General features: G+C 37.9%; 1 protein-coding gene across 2 annotated transcripts in view; it reads right to left on the reverse strand.

Moving 5' to 3' along the window:
- Nucleotides 1-1,410: 1,410 nt before the first annotated feature.
- LOC131044494 (receptor-like protein 4) overlaps nt 1,411-20,775 on the reverse strand; it is a 38,041-nt gene continuing 18,676 nt past the window's right edge. Inside the window, exons 7-9 of one of the 2 annotated variants that reach the window (XM_057977824.2) lie at nt 20,625-20,702; nt 1,992-2,173; nt 1,411-1,890 (exon numbers count right to left, since the gene is read on the reverse strand). In XM_057977824.2, coding sequence (XP_057833807.2) covers nt 1,769-1,890; nt 1,992-2,173; nt 20,625-20,702 — 382 coding nt within the window. In that variant the 3' untranslated portion in view covers nt 1,411-1,768. Of the gene's footprint in view, nt 1,891-1,991; nt 2,191-20,624; nt 20,703-20,775 lie in introns of both variants that reach the window. The other variant, XR_009105677.2, reaches the window with a different exon arrangement.

The following is a 20,775-nucleotide window of genomic DNA, read 5'->3' on the forward strand; positions in this document are numbered from 1 at the left end:
CATCATATTTCCAAATTGAGAGCTTCATTTTTTCATTACATTAATTGCTAGCGTGTATGTTTAGAGAGATCACCATCCTTAGTCCTTCTACATGCCCTATTGTCACTCTAGTGACATTGTTGGTTGCCTAAGAAATAAAGATGGTAGAGAATCCTAGTAATGCTAGGAATTATAGAGACAACAACAGTTCCTTCTGAAAATGGATAGGCCTTTGAGGCTCCATGAAAGCTCAACTCAGATGAGGTGAAGACCATTCACTTATACTGCATATCCCAATATGCTTTTAGAACTATGGTCCAACATCAACTTCTTACTTCTTTTGCAAGAACAAAAGCATTTTATGATAAAGACATTCTTTATTTGTTATCTTTAAAAGGCGCATTGTTTGTTATTTTACAGAAAACACCTTTACAGCTGAAAAAACCAATATATACATTAATCAAGAGAGTAATTTCCGAGACTGTTAGTTTTAACATGGCATTTATTGCTCCATCTATCAAAACTTACGAGGAAATTCGCTTTACTGATATTGCTGCATCAAAAAAAAGGCAGTAGGACCAGCTCATTGTTGAGATTCTCTTCAACCAAAGCTGTCCAACCACCATCAACTAGTAGTTGAGGAAAGTGTTTGAAGGGGTACATTTGTGCCTTCAATTTTGTAACTTGCAGCATACACACAGTACTTTTCTTTGAAATTATGATGTTCTTATTCTACAACCATAGCAGCTACCACAACGTTTCTGAATAAAAGGCAATCATAGAGTACTTGAACATCGACAATTGTAATGTAATCGTTACAAGGTAACTCAATGTTAAAAGATTTTGATGTGAATGTGTTGATTTTAATATCCTCCATGCAGACCTACATTATAGACCATTAAAATCTTGTTAAAAGAATCTTAACATTTGTAGTTATATGAGTCAGAAGCATCACTTATTTTCCATTATTTTGAATTTGGCAAGATTTTATTTTACTTTTGCTAAAGCATTACTTTACCAATATAATAGAATGATGTTAGGTTTGACTACTATGTTTTAAGCATACTGCTTTTGAGGGAAGAGTATATAATTTTCTCCAACATATGTTAAAACAGCCAAAATTAATACAACCCTCACTTTTACATATCACGTGTTTGGCTTGTTTTACGAAACGAGAACATGATCCAAAACTTTTAACTACACAGAGCTTCAATCTTTCCAATGTTCTTCTAATGGATGATCATTTTCCAACCACTGAAATTCAGACATCTCACCTTAATATCAATGACACCCTTCTTAAAAAAGGAAGGCTTAAGAAGAAATCTGAAAATATACCCAATTCATCATTCAGATACTGCATCGTTTAGTTCTCTTTATGTGTTCTTAAGTATGATCTGGTTTTCACTTGATCCTAAATGCTGGTCCTGTGCATGAAAAACAGAATCAAACTTATCATAGCATGGAACATAGTCATTGTGACTTGTGAGTATCTATGCATATGGACCACGAAGTAAAAATGTCTATAAAATAATGAATGGAAAAAAAATGAACCAGAAATTGGCTCTTGATTCCTTCAACAAGGGTTGACTTCAATATCAACCCGAAATTTAGGAATTGTTCTTCAAGCCTTTAAATGCAACAAATGAAGAGTAATATGCCGAATGAGGTGGTAACTTTCATCCTATGCAAAACAATATATCTGAATCTTGTTTGGTATATGGAAATAAATACCAGTTTCTATTATAAACATCATGATTACACAACATAGTCTTGGCACCTAGGGAGATGACTAAGTAAGTAATTGTGGCCCAGGATCTGTATAAGTTCGAATGTGATCATGAATGTAAGGTCTCGACATTTGCACATCTCTTGTAAAGTTAGTCCTAGCTTTTGCATATGGAGCTTCCCGCACTGCATTAAAAAATTCATATATCAGATTTTTAATAGAAATGATCCATGTTTCCATAGCTTATTGGTAGAATATTTAGCAGGCTACAGTTTGTGCAACTTACAGGCAAGTCGTTGTGCACGAAGAATGTTTTGCCTTCTTTTCCACATGCAGACTCCACATACAAGAAAAACGATTGCTGAGAATATAACTCCTAGAGCTATCCCAAAAATAGATCCTGCTGAAAGATGGGGGCCACATGATCGGAGTCCAGGAACACCACAAAGGCCTGCATTTTCTGCAAAACTGCATGTGCAAGTATGCTGCAAAATTTACTGCTTATTCTATGTAAATAAAAATGAATTTTAAATCCTTAAGATTTCATCCTGGGTGCCTCAACTTTCAATATGAACTGTATACCAATAGGTGCATTAAAACTAACAAAGAGAATAACAAGCATGTATGTCTATAGTCGGCATGAGTTTTCCACAGTCCATGAAGTCGTGTGTATGATTGCTTTGGGATTTAAATGTGTAAATTTTTCAACCAACATTTTGGACCACTCTCAGTGATCCATCATTAGGAAGACAGAGTGAAGGATTGAATTGCAGAAGTAAACTTATAAAGAGGTAAGAGGAGGAAGTGATGTGAATAGTGGGAAACAAAGCAATATATATGAAAATTATACAAATACAAAAGAATGGTTATATATGGACATGTGCATACACCATTCTTTTATAGTCATATAATTTTCATAATGCTTTATTTAGGTTTTCTTGTCATTCTAATTCTTAGCGAATAACCTAAATTTGTTATTTACTTGGTTACTACGGTGATATGCAATATTTATCACCATTTGATTAAACTATTTTTTGGATCCATATTGCTTTATCCCTGTTTTTCCTTTTGTCCTGTGCTTCATTTCCCAGTCCTTCACTCTCCACATCCTGATGATGGATCACACTTCATTGAAAAATATTTACAATTAAATCCAAAAGAAATCATACACACATTTTTGTCTAATAGAAAAACCAAAACAAAATGATTATTGAAAACAAATGAGCTATCATTTGAATGAGTTCCACATGGAAAATATTTAACAAATTCCAGAAGAGAGCAAATTTTAGGTCTCATTTTTCATGGCTATGAACAGATTACTCACTTTGCAAACCATTTAAATGAATAAAAGAATAAAATAAGTTAATAGAAGCATGGTCATACGTTTAGTAACCAACCAAGATGTAAAAACTACACCAGTTTACAGATTAAAAAGCTATATATGTACAAAGAGACAAATGAATTGAAATAATTTACAGAATAATTATTAATAAGTTTAACTTTCAATTTTCTTATATCCTTCTTATTTGTGGTCTTATACTTTTTTTCAAGTCTTCTGGTCGAGATTGGTTCATTGAACATGTCCAGATGATGTGCCCTATAGAACCAATTTCGCAGTAGGAGATCCCTCGTATCACTAATCCAGAGACTTACAGATGAGATACATAACATATTCATCACATTGATGATACGGATGAAATCCATGGCTGGTATGGTGCCATTTTCTAAGTTTGGGTGCCAAGCCATTAATTCCATCAGGATATGAAAGACGTACAGCACTCTTCATCTATTAGAGCACAAGCGTGTGTGCCATTGGGAGGGGCTAGAACTAAGAAAAGTAAGGAAAAGGTGAATGTTTTCTGCTATGGAGCTTGAGAAGCTATAAGTTGTTTTTACAAAATTCATGTTAAAAGGACAGTTTTATGAAGATAAAACCTTGATTGAAAGAGGTTTCCAAAAAAGATTAAATTTTTGTGCAACATAAGTGCCTCAGAAAATAAAATAGATAATTGATGGTGCAAGCCCCATTTTGGCTTCACCCACTCGATAAGAATCCTAAAGAAACTTTCAAATATCACATTCAGTTGGGATAAACCTATGGTCGGGTGTTTGCCTACAGTCTGTGAACCAGATCATTCCCTAGAAAACATCGTGTCATAATTGCCAGAGTAACTGCTAACCTTAGTAAAAAGACAATATATTTGCTAAATTAGAACACCAATGCAATCAGGAATTTATTTTTACCCTAGATGCACATATTGGAGCTGGATTTTTTAAATTTCAGGAATCTTGGTTGTTATTAAACTTCCAAATTGTAGCTACAATTTCAATCATAGTTCAAAAACTTGGCAAGTGCTCACTGAACTCTCAACTTTGTGCAGAAGACAAGTAACTTGCTTGCAAATCATGAGCCTAGCCTGCTGCAGATACTCACAAATTATTCAGCGAGTCCCTGTCAACTATCAAGACTTGCTTGGATTCAACAAGTCAATACAAGAAACTCAGCTGCTGAAAATACAGAGGCAAACCTTGCTTAAAACCCTATTTTCATCTTTTAACCTTAAATCATTCATTCTCAGCAATCTGGATTGCACCGGCATGAAGTGATTGCCAACTGATTGTAGTGTAATTTGGTGGATTTATTAATGATGGGAGTATGTTGGGACTGATTTCTTTGGTTTTCTCTTCTTTTTTCCTTTCATATTTCATAATTCAAATGAACCAAAACCCTGCTAGCATGCTGCTGATTTTTTTAACAATTTCTGAAATGTATTGTACAATGCAAGAATGCAAGGTGGAAAGGACCCTACATGAAAACATGGAACATTGGATAAAATCAATGGCACAGTGACATGCAATTACTGTGTGTAACATGAGAGGAGGCATCAATCGTTAAAATACCACCTTGCTTGAATTGCTAGCCGAGATGCCAAGTTGTGCACTGAAGTGCAAGAAGTGCGATAAGAAATAAATGCCCTACTTTACGGGCACAAGAAGAAAATTGAAAGGAAGAGAACAAGGGAAGTTTTGCAATCAACGATGAATTCCACAATTGTCCATGATTCATTGGGAGATCCTCTTGTAATGTCCCTGGTTGAACCCTGACACACGTTCCTTCGTCATGCTGGCAGGCATGTACCCAATCTAGATGCCAATCTAGATGGTGGGGCCAATTGTCACATGCCCACGAGGGGCTAGCCTATGTTGGCACTCGTGTCCACAAGGGGCTAGCTAATTACCATGCCTTAAATTAATTTATTGAACTAGATAAACATGTTTATTCATAGTACAATTGATAGTGGCTATATTCAAGCCCCAATTCTTACTTCCTTTCTAATACTCAACCCTGGATGGAGATTTACTTGTCTAGGGCACAGTGACACCACCTCCATAATTGGGCCAAAGTTTCAGGAACATCCATCCAGACTGTTAGAGTAATTGGGTATTTACTTGATTAATTAAACAATATTTGTTTAATTCTTTAAGTTCCCTATTATCTTTTTACACTTAACCTAATATTAGGTGCATAATAATTAATTATTTTATTAATTATTATGTGCAAGCCTAGGGTTTCCCTTTTTAGGGTTTTTTGACCTATTAGAGGTTAATTTTGTTTTCTTTGTATGATGATTACATTACACTTTTTTGGTGAATATTGAGCTCTCATCTTTTGAGCATATTTTTCTGTTTTTTTGTTTCTCAGATTATTTTGCTTCCTTGCTTCTCCTTGTAACAGATTATTCAGCTTGCAGAAGATCTTCAGGCTCCTGTGGAGTTGTATTTCTCAACTCTCACATGGTATCAAAGCTTCAGATCTGCAGCTATTTGTTCTTGTTTTGAGAATTTTTGCATTGGAGGCAGATCTGGGGTTTCCAGAAGTTTTTTTTGTACTTAGGGATAGGCCTTTTTTTTCTGAGCACTTTGGGCCTAAACGGACTTCACCATCGTGCTCAGAAGGCCCAAAAACCCCTATAGTCATGTAAAACTTGCCTAGTTTTGACTCCTGAGTATCTGAGGGTAATTTTTTTTCCAAAACCAGGCCGTACAGCCCTGGTACGCAAATCAAGAAAAAAATTTAAAAATATATATTTTTGCCTTTTTACGGCATGCAAGCCGAATTTTTTGATTTTAAAAAAAAATTAAAAAATCAAAGGGCAAAAAGAAAAAGTGTTTTTTCAAAAGTTTTGGGGAATCTTTTTTTTGCACAGGTTTCGAGCCTGATAGTTAGTCCAGCCCCCTACCGGCCCCACCATCCGACTCTCCCCACCCCAGCCCCCACCACCGCCGCCCAGCCACCTCCTCCTCCACTCGCCACTCCGCCGCTACTCGGAGTGCCACCGGAGTGCCACTTGTGCACCACCTCCTCCTGGCTTCATCAACGGACCACCACCCTCTTGTCTTTTTGAGGGGGGGTTCGTTTTTTGGCCATATCTTGAGCATCTGAAGTCGGTTTTTTGGAAAACGAATAGGCGTCGGAAAGCTAGTTCCAAGCCGGACCTCGTGGTGTTGGATTTTTTTTCCGAATCTGCTGTTTGACTGTATTTTTTTCCAGTCAAAGTCGGGTCTCTTTTCTGCACTTTCGGAGTTGTGAATTGGGCAAACGAACTCCATTTTTCGAAAACAAATAGGCGTTGGAAAGCTCTGCAGGTGAAAGTTCATCTCTTGTAGCACATGCAGATTCAGTAAGCTTTGGCATGAGCGCTTGGGCCATGTCAATTACAAATATCTTCCGCAGATGAGTACACAGGAACTTGTTCTTGGGCTCCCACAAATTTCCTACACTGATGGTGTTTGTCATGGTTGTGTGCTTGGCAAGCATCACAGGGATCTTTTTCCGAAGAGAAGAGCCCCTCGTGCTTTGGCACCCTTGGAGTTGATTCACAGTGATCTCATGTCATTTCCCACTCCTTTTTATGGGGCCAAGTATGTACTCACTTTTATTGATGACTTCTCTAGACGCACCTGAGTGTACTTTCTTAAGTACAAGTTTGATGTCTTTGATTCATTTCGAATCTTCAAGACATTTGTAGAGAAGCAGTCAGGTTGTTCTATTCGGCGGATACGTACAGATAGTGGGGGGGAGTATGTGAATCAAGCCTTCGGAGATTTTTGCACTGAGCATGGTTTGCAGCATCAATTTATTGTTCCCTACACCCCTCAGTAGAATGGTGTCGCTGAACGCAAGAACAAAACTTTATGGGAGATGGCAAATTATATGATTCACTCCAGGTCCATGGATTCGTCTTTTTGGACTGAGGCAGTCAATTGTGCCAACTATATTTAGAATCGGATGCCTCACAAAGCTATACGACATATGACTCCTGAGGAGGCTTGGTCTCATGACAACCCTGATGTTTCTTTTTTCCGAGTATTTGTCAGTGAGGCATGGGCTTTTATCCCAGATGCGCAGAGGAAAGCCATGGAGCGGAAGAGCCGACCCCTCATTTTTGTTGGCTACTGTGAGGATGTTACGGCGTACAGGTTGTTTGATCCTGATTCCACAGAGGTCCTGTTTCGACGGGATGTTCAGTTTGATGAGCGCCTTCCCACAGTGGATACCCTGCTTCCAGTGTCTACTCCTTTGCCTCCTCCCACTGCATCTCTTCTGGATTATTTTGAGGATGATTCTAATGATGGTGTTGATGATCCACCACCTCCACCTCCACGTGCTCCACCTCAGATGCCCAAGTGGGCTAGCCTTATTATTGAGGCGGCAGGTTCTCTGGCCGATTATCCTTCAGATACTCGTCGCACCCGTTCTCATACTGTGGGTTCTAGTCTTTTGAGTCATGCCATTTCAGATGATCCTCAGAAGTTTTCAGAGGCTACAGGACACCCTGAGTGGGATTGTGCTATGGAGGAGGAGTATTCTTCTTTGATGAGGAATCATATTTGGGATCTTTGTCCTCTTCCTAAGGGCAGAAAGATGGTTCAGTGCCACTGGTTATATCGCATTAAGTATGCTGCTGCTGGTTCCATTGATAAGTACAAAGCACGTCTTGTTGCGAAGGGTTTCTCATAGGTTGAGGGTATTGATTACTCTGAGACATTTGCCCCTGTCGCCAAGATGAACTCCATTCGCTTTGTACTATCTCTTACAGCTTCTCGGGGATGGCCTGTTTTTCAGATGGATGTGAAGAGTGCCTTTTTGCATGGGGACCTACAGGAGGAAATCTACATGGAGCAGCCTCAGGGATTTGTGCAGGACAATGCTTTGGTTTGCAGACTTCTGCGTTCATTGTATGGTCTCAAACAGGCCCCTCGGGCTTGGTATGAGAAGATGGATTCTTTCTTGCTCTCCACTGGGTTCACACGTAGTCATTCTGATCACACAGTGTACATTCAGCTTCTTGAGGGTGAGATCCTGATTCTTGTGCTATATGTTGATGATCTCCTCATCACAACTAGCTCATCCTCTATGATTCAGCATATACAACGAGCCTTGATGGACCAGTTTGAGATGCAAGATCTCGGTCTTTTGCACTATTTCCTTGGTCTTCAGGTGATTCAGTCTTCTGATGGGATCTACATTTATCAGCAGAAGTATGCTCTTGACATGCTTCGGCGCTTCGGCATGCTTGATTGCAAGCCTGCTCCCACTCCGTTTCAGTCAGAGGTTGTTTTGATCACTACTTGTCCCACTCCTTCAGTAGATTCTACACTTTACAGGTAGTTGGTTGGCAGTTTGTTGTACCTGACTCACACTCGTCCTGATATTTCCTTTGCTGTTGGCCTTGTCTCTCGATTCTCCCATGATCCTCATGAGAGTCATTGACAAGCAGCCAAACGTATTTTGAAGTACATTCAGGGCTCTAGTTCTCATGGCATTCACTACACATCAAGGGAACCTCACATTGTTGGCTACACTAACTCAGATTGGGCTGGTGATGTCACTTATCGGAAGTCTACTTCTGGCTTTGTTTTATGTCTTGGCTCTGGTCCTATCACATGGTCTTGCAAGAAGCAGACTGCTCATGCATTATCATCTACAGAGGCTGAGTACCGAGTTGTTGTGCTTGCTAGTCAGGAGATCTTATGGCTTCGACAGTTGATGACTGAGTTTGGTTTTCCTCCTGATAGTCCCACTGTTCTTTGGTGTGACAATCAAAGTGCTATTCATATTTCTCGCAACCCGGTAGAGCATCAACGGACAAAGCACATTGAGCTTCACATGCATTTTATCTGTCAATTGATTCAGGATGGTTCTCTCGTTCTGGAGTACATTCCCACTGCTGAGTAGATTGCCAACATCTTCACGAAACCTTTTGCATCGCCGCGCTATCTTCAGTTGCGCTCTATGCTTAGGGTGAAGGAAGTTGTCCTTGGGGGCTCTTTATGAGGCCTTCCTTCCTTCTTTTATCTCTTTTTGGAGAGGAGTTTTTTTTCCCACTGGGTTTTCTCCTTTTTCTCCGTTTCATAGAGATTTCATTGTATTTGTGTACCTGATCAAGCCTTGTTGCCGAGACCCATCTTTCTTGCTTTCAATAGTTGTTCTAGGTTTTAGCTTCTCCCTAAGTCTAGCTTAAGGGGAGGTGTTAGAGTAATTGGGCATTTACTTGATTAATTAAACAATATTTTTTTAATTCTTTAAGTTCCCTATTATCTTTTTACACTTAAGCTAACATTAGGTGCATAATAATTAATTCTCTTATTAATTATTATGTGCAAGCCTAGGGTTTCCCTTTTTAGGGTTTCTTGAGCTATTAGAGGTTAATTTTCTTTTCTTTGGATGATGATTATATTAAACTTTTTTCGTGAATATTGAGCTCTCATCTTTTGAGCATATTTTTCTGTGTTTTTGTTTTTCAGATTATTTTGCTTCCTTGCTTCTCCTTGTAACAGATTATTCAGCTTGCAGAAGATCTTGAGGCTCATGTGGGGTTGTATTTCTCAACTCTCACACAGACCACCCTTGGGGCTCACCTAAATTGGGATGGATTTACTTTGCCTCTCCGGGTGGGGTGGCAATAGATATGATTAAGTAGTTGGACTGTGAGTACACTAACTTCTAATGTATTATGAATAAGTACGTGTTGGTGTACGTTTTATCATATACCGAACATTTAGAATAAAATATCCAATGACACTCTATCATCTCTTGAAAAATCATTGCTTATGCTAAGATTGCAAGAAGATCATATGGCCATTCCAAGGTTTCTTTTGTCAGGTCTTGATGTGTGGATAAGCTCAATGGACGTTGTGATATGCTGGTAATACACAAAGGGACTTACGCATCAACTAGTATCATTCACAAGTTGGACTTAGGCGAATTTATCAATAAATGCTCTTTGTTTTTGGATTTTCTGACTTGGGAATTAAAAAAAAAAAGATAAAAAGATAAGGGTTTAGGAATTCTAATGTAATGTCCCCTTCTCCTTAGCACGTGCAGTTGTGTCGAGGTTGGCCTATATTTGGCCCTCGTAAGCCAAGGAGTTGTTTAGGGGGTCGACATGGTGATGATTGGTGACTTCACATCTCTTTATTATTTGTTATTTTGATGCTATAAGGAGATAACACGTATCAGGAGACGTGTTAATTTTATTTAATTAATAAATTAAAGGTACATTAAAATAACATGTTTAATTAAATAATATAAAGTGTACCCAACCTTATCTAACGTATTATGTAATGGATAAATAGAAGAGAGGAAACACATGTTGGGCAGGAGTTGTTTTGTTATCTTCTTGTCTTGAGTTGAGGAGCCAAGGGTTGTCCGCAGATCTGATCTTAGGGAACGATACCTCCCTTAGATCCGCATAATTGAGGAGGTGAAAGATCCTCTGAAGGGTTGCTTGGTGAGTGAGAAGCACTCAGCTTCTTACATTGAGCTAATTTGGAGATTTCATATCAGTTATATCAGTTTGATGAGTTTGCTTCAGATTTCATTTGCCACGATTGGTGTTGGGACATGATAAATGCAAGTCTTCGTAGATTGAGATCAGCGATATTATCTAGAAAGGAGGGCGATGCTATTTTGGAGTCTTGAAGGTGAAATCGAAATTGTATTGCAGACATATCAGAATTGTGCAGACTTCTCCAAACCCTCGATTTGGCTAATTACTCATTATTAATGCATTAAATCACAAGTTGGAAGGCAGCGATGTCACTTAGGGAGCAAGGCGATTCCATTGAGACTACTTTGAATGAACTTTGGTGACAATACAACCTCAAATCAGTGGTCTGAGCAGATGGACCTGTGCATAGAAGAAACCCATCGATTTGGGTGATATCACTTTGCATAAGCCTTCAAACCTGCAAATCAGTAAGGCGCTATCATGTAACATTGTGACCGATCAGTTTGGAGACATTCTAGAGTTTTATACTGCCATCTGTAATGTCCCCTACTAAGTTTAGGCCTGTTTAACCATAATTAATCTATTTCTATACATTTTGACTTAAAACTAACTTGAGTAGGAGACAAATCTATCTTAACATGAATAAAAATCAGTGAAAACATAATATTTTTCCTGATATTGAATTGATATATATATATATATATATTCAGAAAGTATTATACTGTATGTTATTCTCCAGAATAATTTCTCAAAGATATTATATTAATTATAATTATTGTACTAATATCTATTATTATATCAATATCTACACTTTAACCTTTATATTATTCCTTATTCTGATTTGAGTATATAAATATAATTAAATAATATTACCTATGGTTTATGTATTTGCTGACAACCTATTATATCAATTATTAATACTACCACTGCTAAAACATTATTAGTTATTAATATATTTAATGGCTGATAATGGTAAACAGAACTGACACATGTCAGGTCTGGTCTGCCACTCATGAAATCATGTATTACCATAGTGCCTATTTCAGTCTATGTTAATATTATTATTCAAATTCTGCATAAAGATATTATCAGACTTCATTAATTAAACATACTTATTAAACACATCCCATGCATACCACCAATAACAAGGAAGTTGCTATCTGTAAACTTTATGACAGTTCTGAATTAATCTTCTTCTCGTTTTTCTTCCCTTGACCCAATTAGGTTGTAAAAGAATCAGAAAGTAAATTGATGATGAATAAAGAGATTGTGAATACCCTCTTATACCATGCACTTAGGATGAGAAGTCACGTGGATAAGGCATGTCTCATCTCTCTTTGTGATTACCTTCCTTCCTAACACATACTAATCGTAACCTTTCATAATTAATGCTATCCGCTGTATCAATCTTATGTTAATCACTCATGTATAATTAATCTTCCGGTGATTAATGTAACTGGTCCGCTTATCAATGAATATAATTTATGTTTCGACAATATCATGTATCCCTCAAAGATGGATGGTCTTATCTTTCCAATCGATATAGCAGTGGATATATTTATTTCTGATGTTTGGCTGGGTATTATCGTGTTTCTTATACCCAGAATCGTCTATTATTCTTGCCTTGGTCGATGATATTCTTGTATGATCATCGTATATGGATACGTTACATCTTACCTTTATTATTCAGTAGACTTTTATTTCCCAATACTTTTCAATACTCCACCGATCTGCATTTGTTTCTTTGTGCAAAATTTTACTCTGAGTGAAGGGATTATAATCTTCCCTCTGGCCTAATTTACTTTTGGATATTGCTTACGTGGCTGGCTATATGTCTTCGTTTAGGTTCCATATGTGTTTTGCCTTTATTACTCTCTTTCATTGCTATCCAATTCTTTATGCCACTGATATTTGATAATTCATAGCCACTGATATTTGATAATTAATAGCCACTGATATTTGATAATTCATATTTGATGAATACGAGATTTATATTAAATTTTAATATTTAATAAATATAAATTATATATTAAATCTTGTTTATTATTATTATTAAGATTTTATTTAGTTCATTCTATTCTTTTATTTAGTTATATATATATTTTTATATTTTAATTGTATTATTAAATTTTATTTTAGAGCGGGCATTATCATGTTTTTGATTGTTTAGATGGGGACATCACACCATCTACATCAACATCTCAATCCTCCACTTGCAGCAGCAGGGACACCATAGAAGGAGGTTCGATCTTGCAGATTGGAGGCATTTGATAGAGGATAATGCTTGTTTCTTCATTGCCTCACCAAGGCGATTTATACCAGGTTCTTTGGCATTACAATTTCATTATATTCTCAGTAGTTTGTATGTATTGCTGGCTGTCATATATCTTCAGACAAATCAGTACTCAAGTGTCAGGTGTTTGGGCATTTATTGATTGGATGTAATGGGCCTATTCTCCAAATGAAGGAGTGATAAGGTCTCTTGTCATCTAGACATTGTCTTATGATGTATACCAACTATTTGTCCTAATTACAATCTGCTGTTATCTTTATTTCTGCATACTAATCCATTGTCATTCGTATCATAGTTGACCGTTGTCCTATGATTTGCAAGCCATTTTATTTATAAAAAAAAAGGTCTTAATGTTAAGTCAAATCTGAAGTTTAATACTAGTTATCAGCAAAGTGTTTGTCATAATTCCTTCAAAGGGCTAGAAGTCTGAAATTCTTGAAGTCATATGCAGCTCCTGCTTCAACTATATTCCCATCAATTAGTTCTTGCTTTGAAACTCCCTTCAGTTCCCTAAGGCATGGAATAATTCTTTCTTGGATGTCCTAAAGGTCGGCCCATGCTTCTACCATGCTTGCAATCCTGGAGTGTAAAGAGGAGGTTTGTTCATTTGTTAGTGCTAACCTTTCCCCAAATGTGGCTGCCTCTTTACTTGTGCTTTCCATCCATGCCTTGGTCTCTCTGGCTGTTACTGCTTCTTCCTCAAATCTTTTGACTGTTTCTTGTGGATTCAAGAGTGGAGGAGCTTCTAGATTGGCTTGGTTAAGTGGCTTAGTCAAGTGCTGAATGTATTCCCTCAAGCGCTCAACTTCTTTCTTATATTCCTTCTTTTCTACTTCCTTGTCCACTCTTGCCTTCATGGAAACAACTGAATTATCCAAGTCTTCAGCTTCTTGCTTCTTGGTAGTTGGTCTTAAACTGATTGCAGTGACTTCATATTCATGGGGACCAATATCTCCCTTCGCCTTGTCCACTTTTGGCACAGCAATTTGCACTGTCTTGCAACCGGGTTCATCTCTCTGGATAGTGGAAAATCTTCTAGCTGGCTTCTTTGTGGCAACCTGTTCTAATCTAGCCAAGAAATCTGCCATACCATCCTCTTCTTGAACTTCTATTTCTTATGTTTTTACTTTCAATCTTTCCTTCAACCAATTAGGAACAGTGGGCTGCTCAATGCCTTCCACTTCCTAATTGCCTCCTTCACATGTGATACCTCGAAGGGCGGAAATCATTCCTTCTTGAAATTCACCTTCCTCAACATCCATTTCATTGTCTGATTCTAATACTTCTGTGTCGGTAGGAGATGGAGGCTATTCATCTTCTGGATGGATTGACTGCACATTTTCTCCATGAATTGGGGAAGGAATTTTCATCTCTGCCAATGACTTATCAATGGCCAATATGTCATTTATGTTTGCTGATGTAGCAAAACAAGATGGTTCTAACCTTTGTTTCTTTTTAGCACTCTCAATTGGCCTGGCACTTTGAGATGCCTCTACATTTGAAGAACATTCTTCTGCTTCACCCATCAGGTCATAAGTCAAGGTTATATTTCTTCGCTTTAATCTATGACTCTATTGATCAATCCACCACCTGCAATATTTCATACCTAGCTGCATCACGGTGGTCAAGTTTGCATGCTTTGGTTCTGACCATTTGATAGGAGAAAGAGGTGCATGCTCATCAAAGCCTAATCCAACACAAGGAAAGGTTCAGTCGTTCTGATCAAGCTTACTAACAGTCTAGATGATAACCTTTTCTTGATGTCAAATTCATCCGCAACATCTGCCCAATAATCCTCTATGTCCACTCTATGTCTGAATCTTTCTCCATTCACTGATCCAATATTGTTGTGAGGATCATAGTTAGCTCTGGATCAGTAGAATGTAAAGGGACACCACTGCATTTCTAGCCTGGCACTTTCAGCTGCCTGCGGTGTTGGACAAGACTCTTGCATATTTCCAATAAAGAATGGAAAGGATATAGCTGCCTTTTGTCTTATTCTTTTGAAGCCTTGATATGTTTCTAGTTGTTTGAAAATTTCAAGTAGGACCATCTTGTTGGTTGGATAGATCGAAAGTCGGTAAGGACGACTGTCAAAACCTTGAACTCTTATGTATGCAAATTTTGGAAATTGGATAAACCAGGATCCATACTTGTTGATTAAGCTCTTGGCTTCAAGAGATAACCTTTGGTGAGTTTCTCCTTGTAATGTCCTTGTGACATACATCAGGAATGCATCATTGACTCGCTTGAAGTGGGTTTTCTCCTTAAGTTGTAGCTGAGGATAACAGTCATAAGACTTGAATTCATTTTCTCCATTGCCAACTATGCCTCTGCAAACCAGTCCGGAATATCTAAAATTTCTGGCCAATGAGTAGATAATGTAGGAGCTCATGTAGAATGTCTTTGTCTTCTCTAAATTTATCAATTGTTCATGAAGATTATTGCTGATCATGCAGGACCAATTGAACATCTTGACTCCCAAAGTAATTTAATCTATGAAGTAGTACATCCATGTCTCGAATGGTGCAACCTGAGGGCTGCCCATTACTCTATTCAGCAGTAGGATGATATCACCATATTCTTCTTTGAAGTAAGGGCGCAATAGATTCTTTGGCACTTTTCCCTAGGGTCTTTTCTTTTCCAACCATGACTTGTTAATATTTGCAGCACAGAGTTCAGACTGGTTATCATAGATCCTCTTGGTATCTTCTTTGGTATTGTAAGAGGTTTTATTGTAGTTTGGAATTCCAAATGTCTCTTGAATGGCTAACTCTGAAAGATTAGCTAAGGAATCTTGTAGAACTTTCTTTCAATTTCCAAAATATTTCCAAGTATTGAAATTATTTTCCTTTTGAAAATAATTCTAAGTGTTGGAAAATAATTTAAAACATTCATGTGCAATTTTTGTCAAATTTGTTTTCCTTCTAGCCATTTTTCTTTCTTCGTAATGGCAAGTTGATTGTCTTCGTGTCTTACACATAGGTATGGGCGAATTTTCATCTAGCTTAGGCATCTTCACATATTCCATTTATGCCTAGGCAAATTTGGAATGTTTGAGTTTATTCATCTTGGCCAATTTATGTTTGAGTGAACTTCCAAAGTGTTTGGACAATTTATTTTGGCAAAATTTTATTCTCTTCGAAGTGTGCTTAGCCAATGTCTTGCCAGAGAGGGCGGACTTTGATGATGTTAAGACATGTATGTTTTATTGCTTTCATCCTTTGTTTAGGCGAGCCAAGCTTTATTTGTTTTATGTCTTTTGTTTTGCTTTTTATTCTTCTCCTTGTGGGCGAACTTTGTCTTCAATCTGCCAAGTCTTTCTTTTCAAACTTTGTCTTTCTTGCCAAAAATCTTTTGCTTTTCTACCTTGGTGGACTTGGAAGCATGTTAGACAACCTTGTTTTAATCTTTATTTTCCATGTCTTGGCAAACTTGAAGGATAGCTTGCTAGGGAGAACTTCATCAATGTGTTGCCATTTTTCCAACATGTTGGGCGGGGTTTGAAGATGTCTTGACAGTCTTAGTCAGACTTCTAACTTTGTTGGACATCTCCTTCATGGGCAGACTTGGAGAGTCTTTAGACATGTTTTGCTCGGTCATGCTTTTCATAGGTAGACTTCATGAAGTTCATGCCAACTTTATGCTTCCACACCACTTGTGCAGACTTTAAGTATACCTCACCATCTTGCCTTATGTCTACATGGTGAGCTTCATGGATGGCTTGCTAGGGCGGAGTTGGAAGTCTTCTTTCCATCTTCACCAACTTCACATGGGCGGACTTTGGAGTCATCATGCCAAGGCGAAGTTGAAGTTCTTCATGTCATGGGCGAACTTTGGAGTGCATCAGCCATGTCTTGCTTGGCTTGGCGAGCTTTGACATAAGTTTTGCTTTATTCATTCATGCCTTAGCCAACTTCATTTTTAACTTTCAAACCTTGCCTTGCTTTTCCAATGGGCGAAGTTGGAAGTTTGCTTGTCTACGCTTACCTTGCTCTTCCTTAGGCGGACTTGGTAGACCTTGTGCCATGCTTTATTTTGTTTCTCACCCCTTGGACGAAAATCACGTCTACCTTGCCATCTTGCATATGCCTAGGCGGAGTTTGTCTTCTTTTAGACATGGTGGACTTTGAGGAAGTCTTGCCAATGTCTTGCTTTACTTGGAGGACTTGGCAAAGGCTTTGCCAAGGCAGAGTTGAGTCTTCCTTTGCCAACTTTGTTTTAACTTTTATCTTTATCTCCTTAGGCTGGGCGGACTTGGAAGAAGCTTGGACACATTGCCTTGGGCGGAGTTTGATGAAGCTTGGACATTCTTCTCTTAGGAAGATCGGACTTCATGCATCATTGGACAAGTTCCTCTTGGCAGACTTGAAGGTTCATGTGCCACTTGGATTTCCTTAGCTGCTGCTCTAACCTTCCCATCATGCTAACTGTAGGTCGTAGTTTGGTACACTCTCGTCATGGGTTTCTTAATTGAAGGTAGGAGTTTGTGAGGGATTGGACAACTTCCAATAGCTGGGCAGAGTTCATCCTTCTTGTGCCATGTGTGCCTAGGCGAACTTGGAAGAATGTTTGCTAATGTGCTGCCATCTCTTCTTTGACATGGCGGACTTGAAGTAGACAAGACATGGCGATCTTTGAAGTAGACAAGACATGGCGGACTTGATGATTTCCTTGCCAGGCGAGCTTGGTATATGCTTAGACATTGCTTCCTTGGGCAGCCATGTGCCATCTCCTTGGTCGAATTTTGTCCTTGATTCCAACTTTCCTTCCAAACACATTCATTTGAGATGCCATGTCCATCTCTGACTTGCTATGTTCATACCTGGATCATCTAGAACAAAACCCTAGATTAGGGTTTTCACCTTGCTTTTTGTACTTGAAGACATAATTTTTCAATTCTGAGGACATGGGCACTGATCAAATGGCTTAAGGAGTGTTCTTCTAGAACAAAACCCTAATTAGGGTTTTTACCCTGCTTTTTACACTTAGAGGCAAAATTTCTTAATTCTGACAACATGGGCAGTGATGATATGCCCTGAGGAACAAAACCCTAATTCCAAAAAAAAGCAAAAAAAACATAACCTTGCTTTTTGTACTTTAGAGGTAAAAAATTTTGAATCTGAATACATGGGCACTGAGTAAATGACCTGAGGAACAAAACCCAGGCTCTACTTTCGAAAAAGCAAAAGAAAAAGCAAAAAGCAAGCCAAAAAAAGCTGCTTCCTAGATTGTGCCTAAAGTGCCAAAAACAAAACTTTCTATTTTTAGAAAAAAGCAAAAAAGCAAAATTCCTAAAAATAGAAAGTTGTTTGAAATGACTAAAATCAATTGTGATCCTCGTCCTTCAGACCTTCTAAACACTTTGACAATGTTCAAACATGATTCTGAGCATGATTCCTCTATTTGGCTCAGATTGGCTTCAAAATTCTAACTCAAAACTCTCAAAGAAAATAGATTTATGAAACTGCATAGCTAGGACAAAACCCTAAAAAGCAAAAACAAGGGGTCCCCATCTGCAATGGAGCAATGTGTGAAATAGGTCACAACAGTACGCAAACAATTGAAATTAAGTATGACTGTCATACATATTGCAGTCTATATTAATATTACTATTAAATTCTGCATACGAACGTTATCAGGCTTCATATATTAAGCATACATATTAAGCACATCCCCATGCATACCACCATGAACAAGGATGTTACTGCCTGTAACTTAATAACAGTTCTGATCTGATCTGATCGATGGTGATGTCAATGTGAGGGAGAGGTCATACCTCTTCATCATGTATGCCCTTTGGCAAGAGACACACCCTTTCACCATTAGCACCCTTTGAAAGAGTGCAACTCTTCATTATTTCTGCCCTTTGAAAGAGACACAACCTTTCACAATCAGATCTGCACTTCTCATTTCCCAAATTATCCCCCCCTTCAACTGAGTTCTCTTCTCCCTTTTATACCTCATATTTGGGGGGTCACAACTTATCAAATTTTAATTATATTCTTTTATATTTTACTTTAATTTTAAAATTTATTCTTTTGTATTTTAATATTATTATTATTTATTATTAAATTATATTTCAAAGTGGGGAGATTACACTCAACATAGGTGGACACCTTTCCCCATCAGTTTGAGCTTTTGTTGTGGAGGTCATTTAGCTTGGTATTAGACTCGAGGTCTCAACAACGAACCTTGCAAAGCATGGTGGGCTGTAATATTCTTGCTAGATGAAAACCCACTATACTACAATGTTGTGGATTCTTGTTGGGTTTGTACCTAGGGTTGGGACTCACCAACAATTAGGCAATCACGTGTCCACAAGGGGTTCACATGCCATGGCACTCTAGTGGGACGTCAACCTTAACATTGATGGCTACCATTCACCATCAATCTAAGCTTTTGGTGTAGTGGCCACTTAGCTATGCAACCACTACGCCAATAGCTTGCACTGATAGTGAATGGCATCCACCAATGTTAAGGGTGGGTTTTTTTGTCCCACCAAAGTGCCAATGTAGACCACCCCCCTCGTAGACATGTGGCAACTAGCCCCACCATTTGGATCAGGTACACGCTCACCAACACAACAAAGGAATATCTATCAGGGTTCAGCCAAGGGCATTACAAACCCACCATGCTCAGCAAGGCTTGACCTTAAGACCTCAACTCTGACACCAAGCAAGGGAACCACTATGCCAAAATATTTGATTGATGGTGAATGGTGTCCACCAGCATTAACAGTGGGGTTTTCATCCTACCAGAGAGCCAATGTAGGTCAGGCCCCCCATGAACACATGGTAACTAACCCCACCATCTAGAGCAAATGCATGCTTGCCTACACGTCAAAGGAAAAAACCAAGAGAAAAAGAAAATCAGAAAATGCTATCAAAGAGTCAAAATCTAAGAAAACATAAAAAAGGCTATTAAAGGCATATGAACTTTTTTGTTTTATCATTTATTGCTCCTTCAGTAGAGGACTGCATTGTCAAGTACAAATATTGTTTTAAATATTTCTAATTACCACAATGGTTCCTAAATTGCCAAGGCATGTCATCACTATCCCCCAAAATGTTCATGTCTCCATACAATTTCCATCTTTTTGGTAACCTTGTTATGTGTTTCCTTGTCATTTTTGTTTAGTTTTTCTTCTTAAATTTCCATAGAGCACTCCAGGAATTTTTTGTCAATCTTGTCCAATTTGTCTCCCTACTTTGCTCAGGCTGTATCTAGATAGAGTTCGACCTGAACAAATATCTAAGAAGAGACTAATCTGAATAGATACTAGATACAAGATAAGAATAGTAGGTGAGGGGAGAGAATAATATAGGAGCAGTCACATTACTCATGCTTCATACGACTCTTATTGTGTTGTGGCTATTCGTGAGTTAAGAATTTAAACCTATGGAACATTTGAAAACTTCTCTACAACAAATATATGAGAAAGTAAAATGATAGGAAGGAACATCATTCTAGCAAATAGGCAAGTTACAACTCAATCCTATAGCCACAAAGTAGAAACAAAGTGCTTAGTTTTGGTTTTAGTATATATGCAAGTAAATCGAAACACCCAATAGGTCCAAATAGAATAGCAGAAGCACACTTTAAATATTCTAAACAATAAACTTGTGAATTAAAAAAAGGCAACTAGTAGAAGAAATTTTTTAATTTAAAGACTTCAGCGGAAATCATTGACAACTTATTTTATGAGAATCAGGATTTAGAAGAAACAGGCAAGAGCAGGCATTCACAGTATTGTTATTTGAATCTCATAAGTAAAGAAAAGAAAACAGGAATAGTTTAGAATGGATATGAGAAATGCATAGAAATTTACTTGAAGCTTGCCCCATGGATAGGTCCACCATTTAGTGCAGCTGGAACTTTTCCAGACAAAAGATTTCCATTAAGATACCTGGAAACGAAAGACAAGGCAAGTCAGAATTATGAGTAATTTTGTAAAGAAAACTAAGTGATTAGCAATCAAC

This window comes from Cryptomeria japonica, chromosome 9 (genome assembly GCF_030272615.1).
Source record: "Cryptomeria japonica chromosome 9, Sugi_1.0, whole genome shotgun sequence".
Taxonomy (NCBI): domain Eukaryota; kingdom Viridiplantae; phylum Streptophyta; class Pinopsida; order Cupressales; family Cupressaceae; genus Cryptomeria; species Cryptomeria japonica.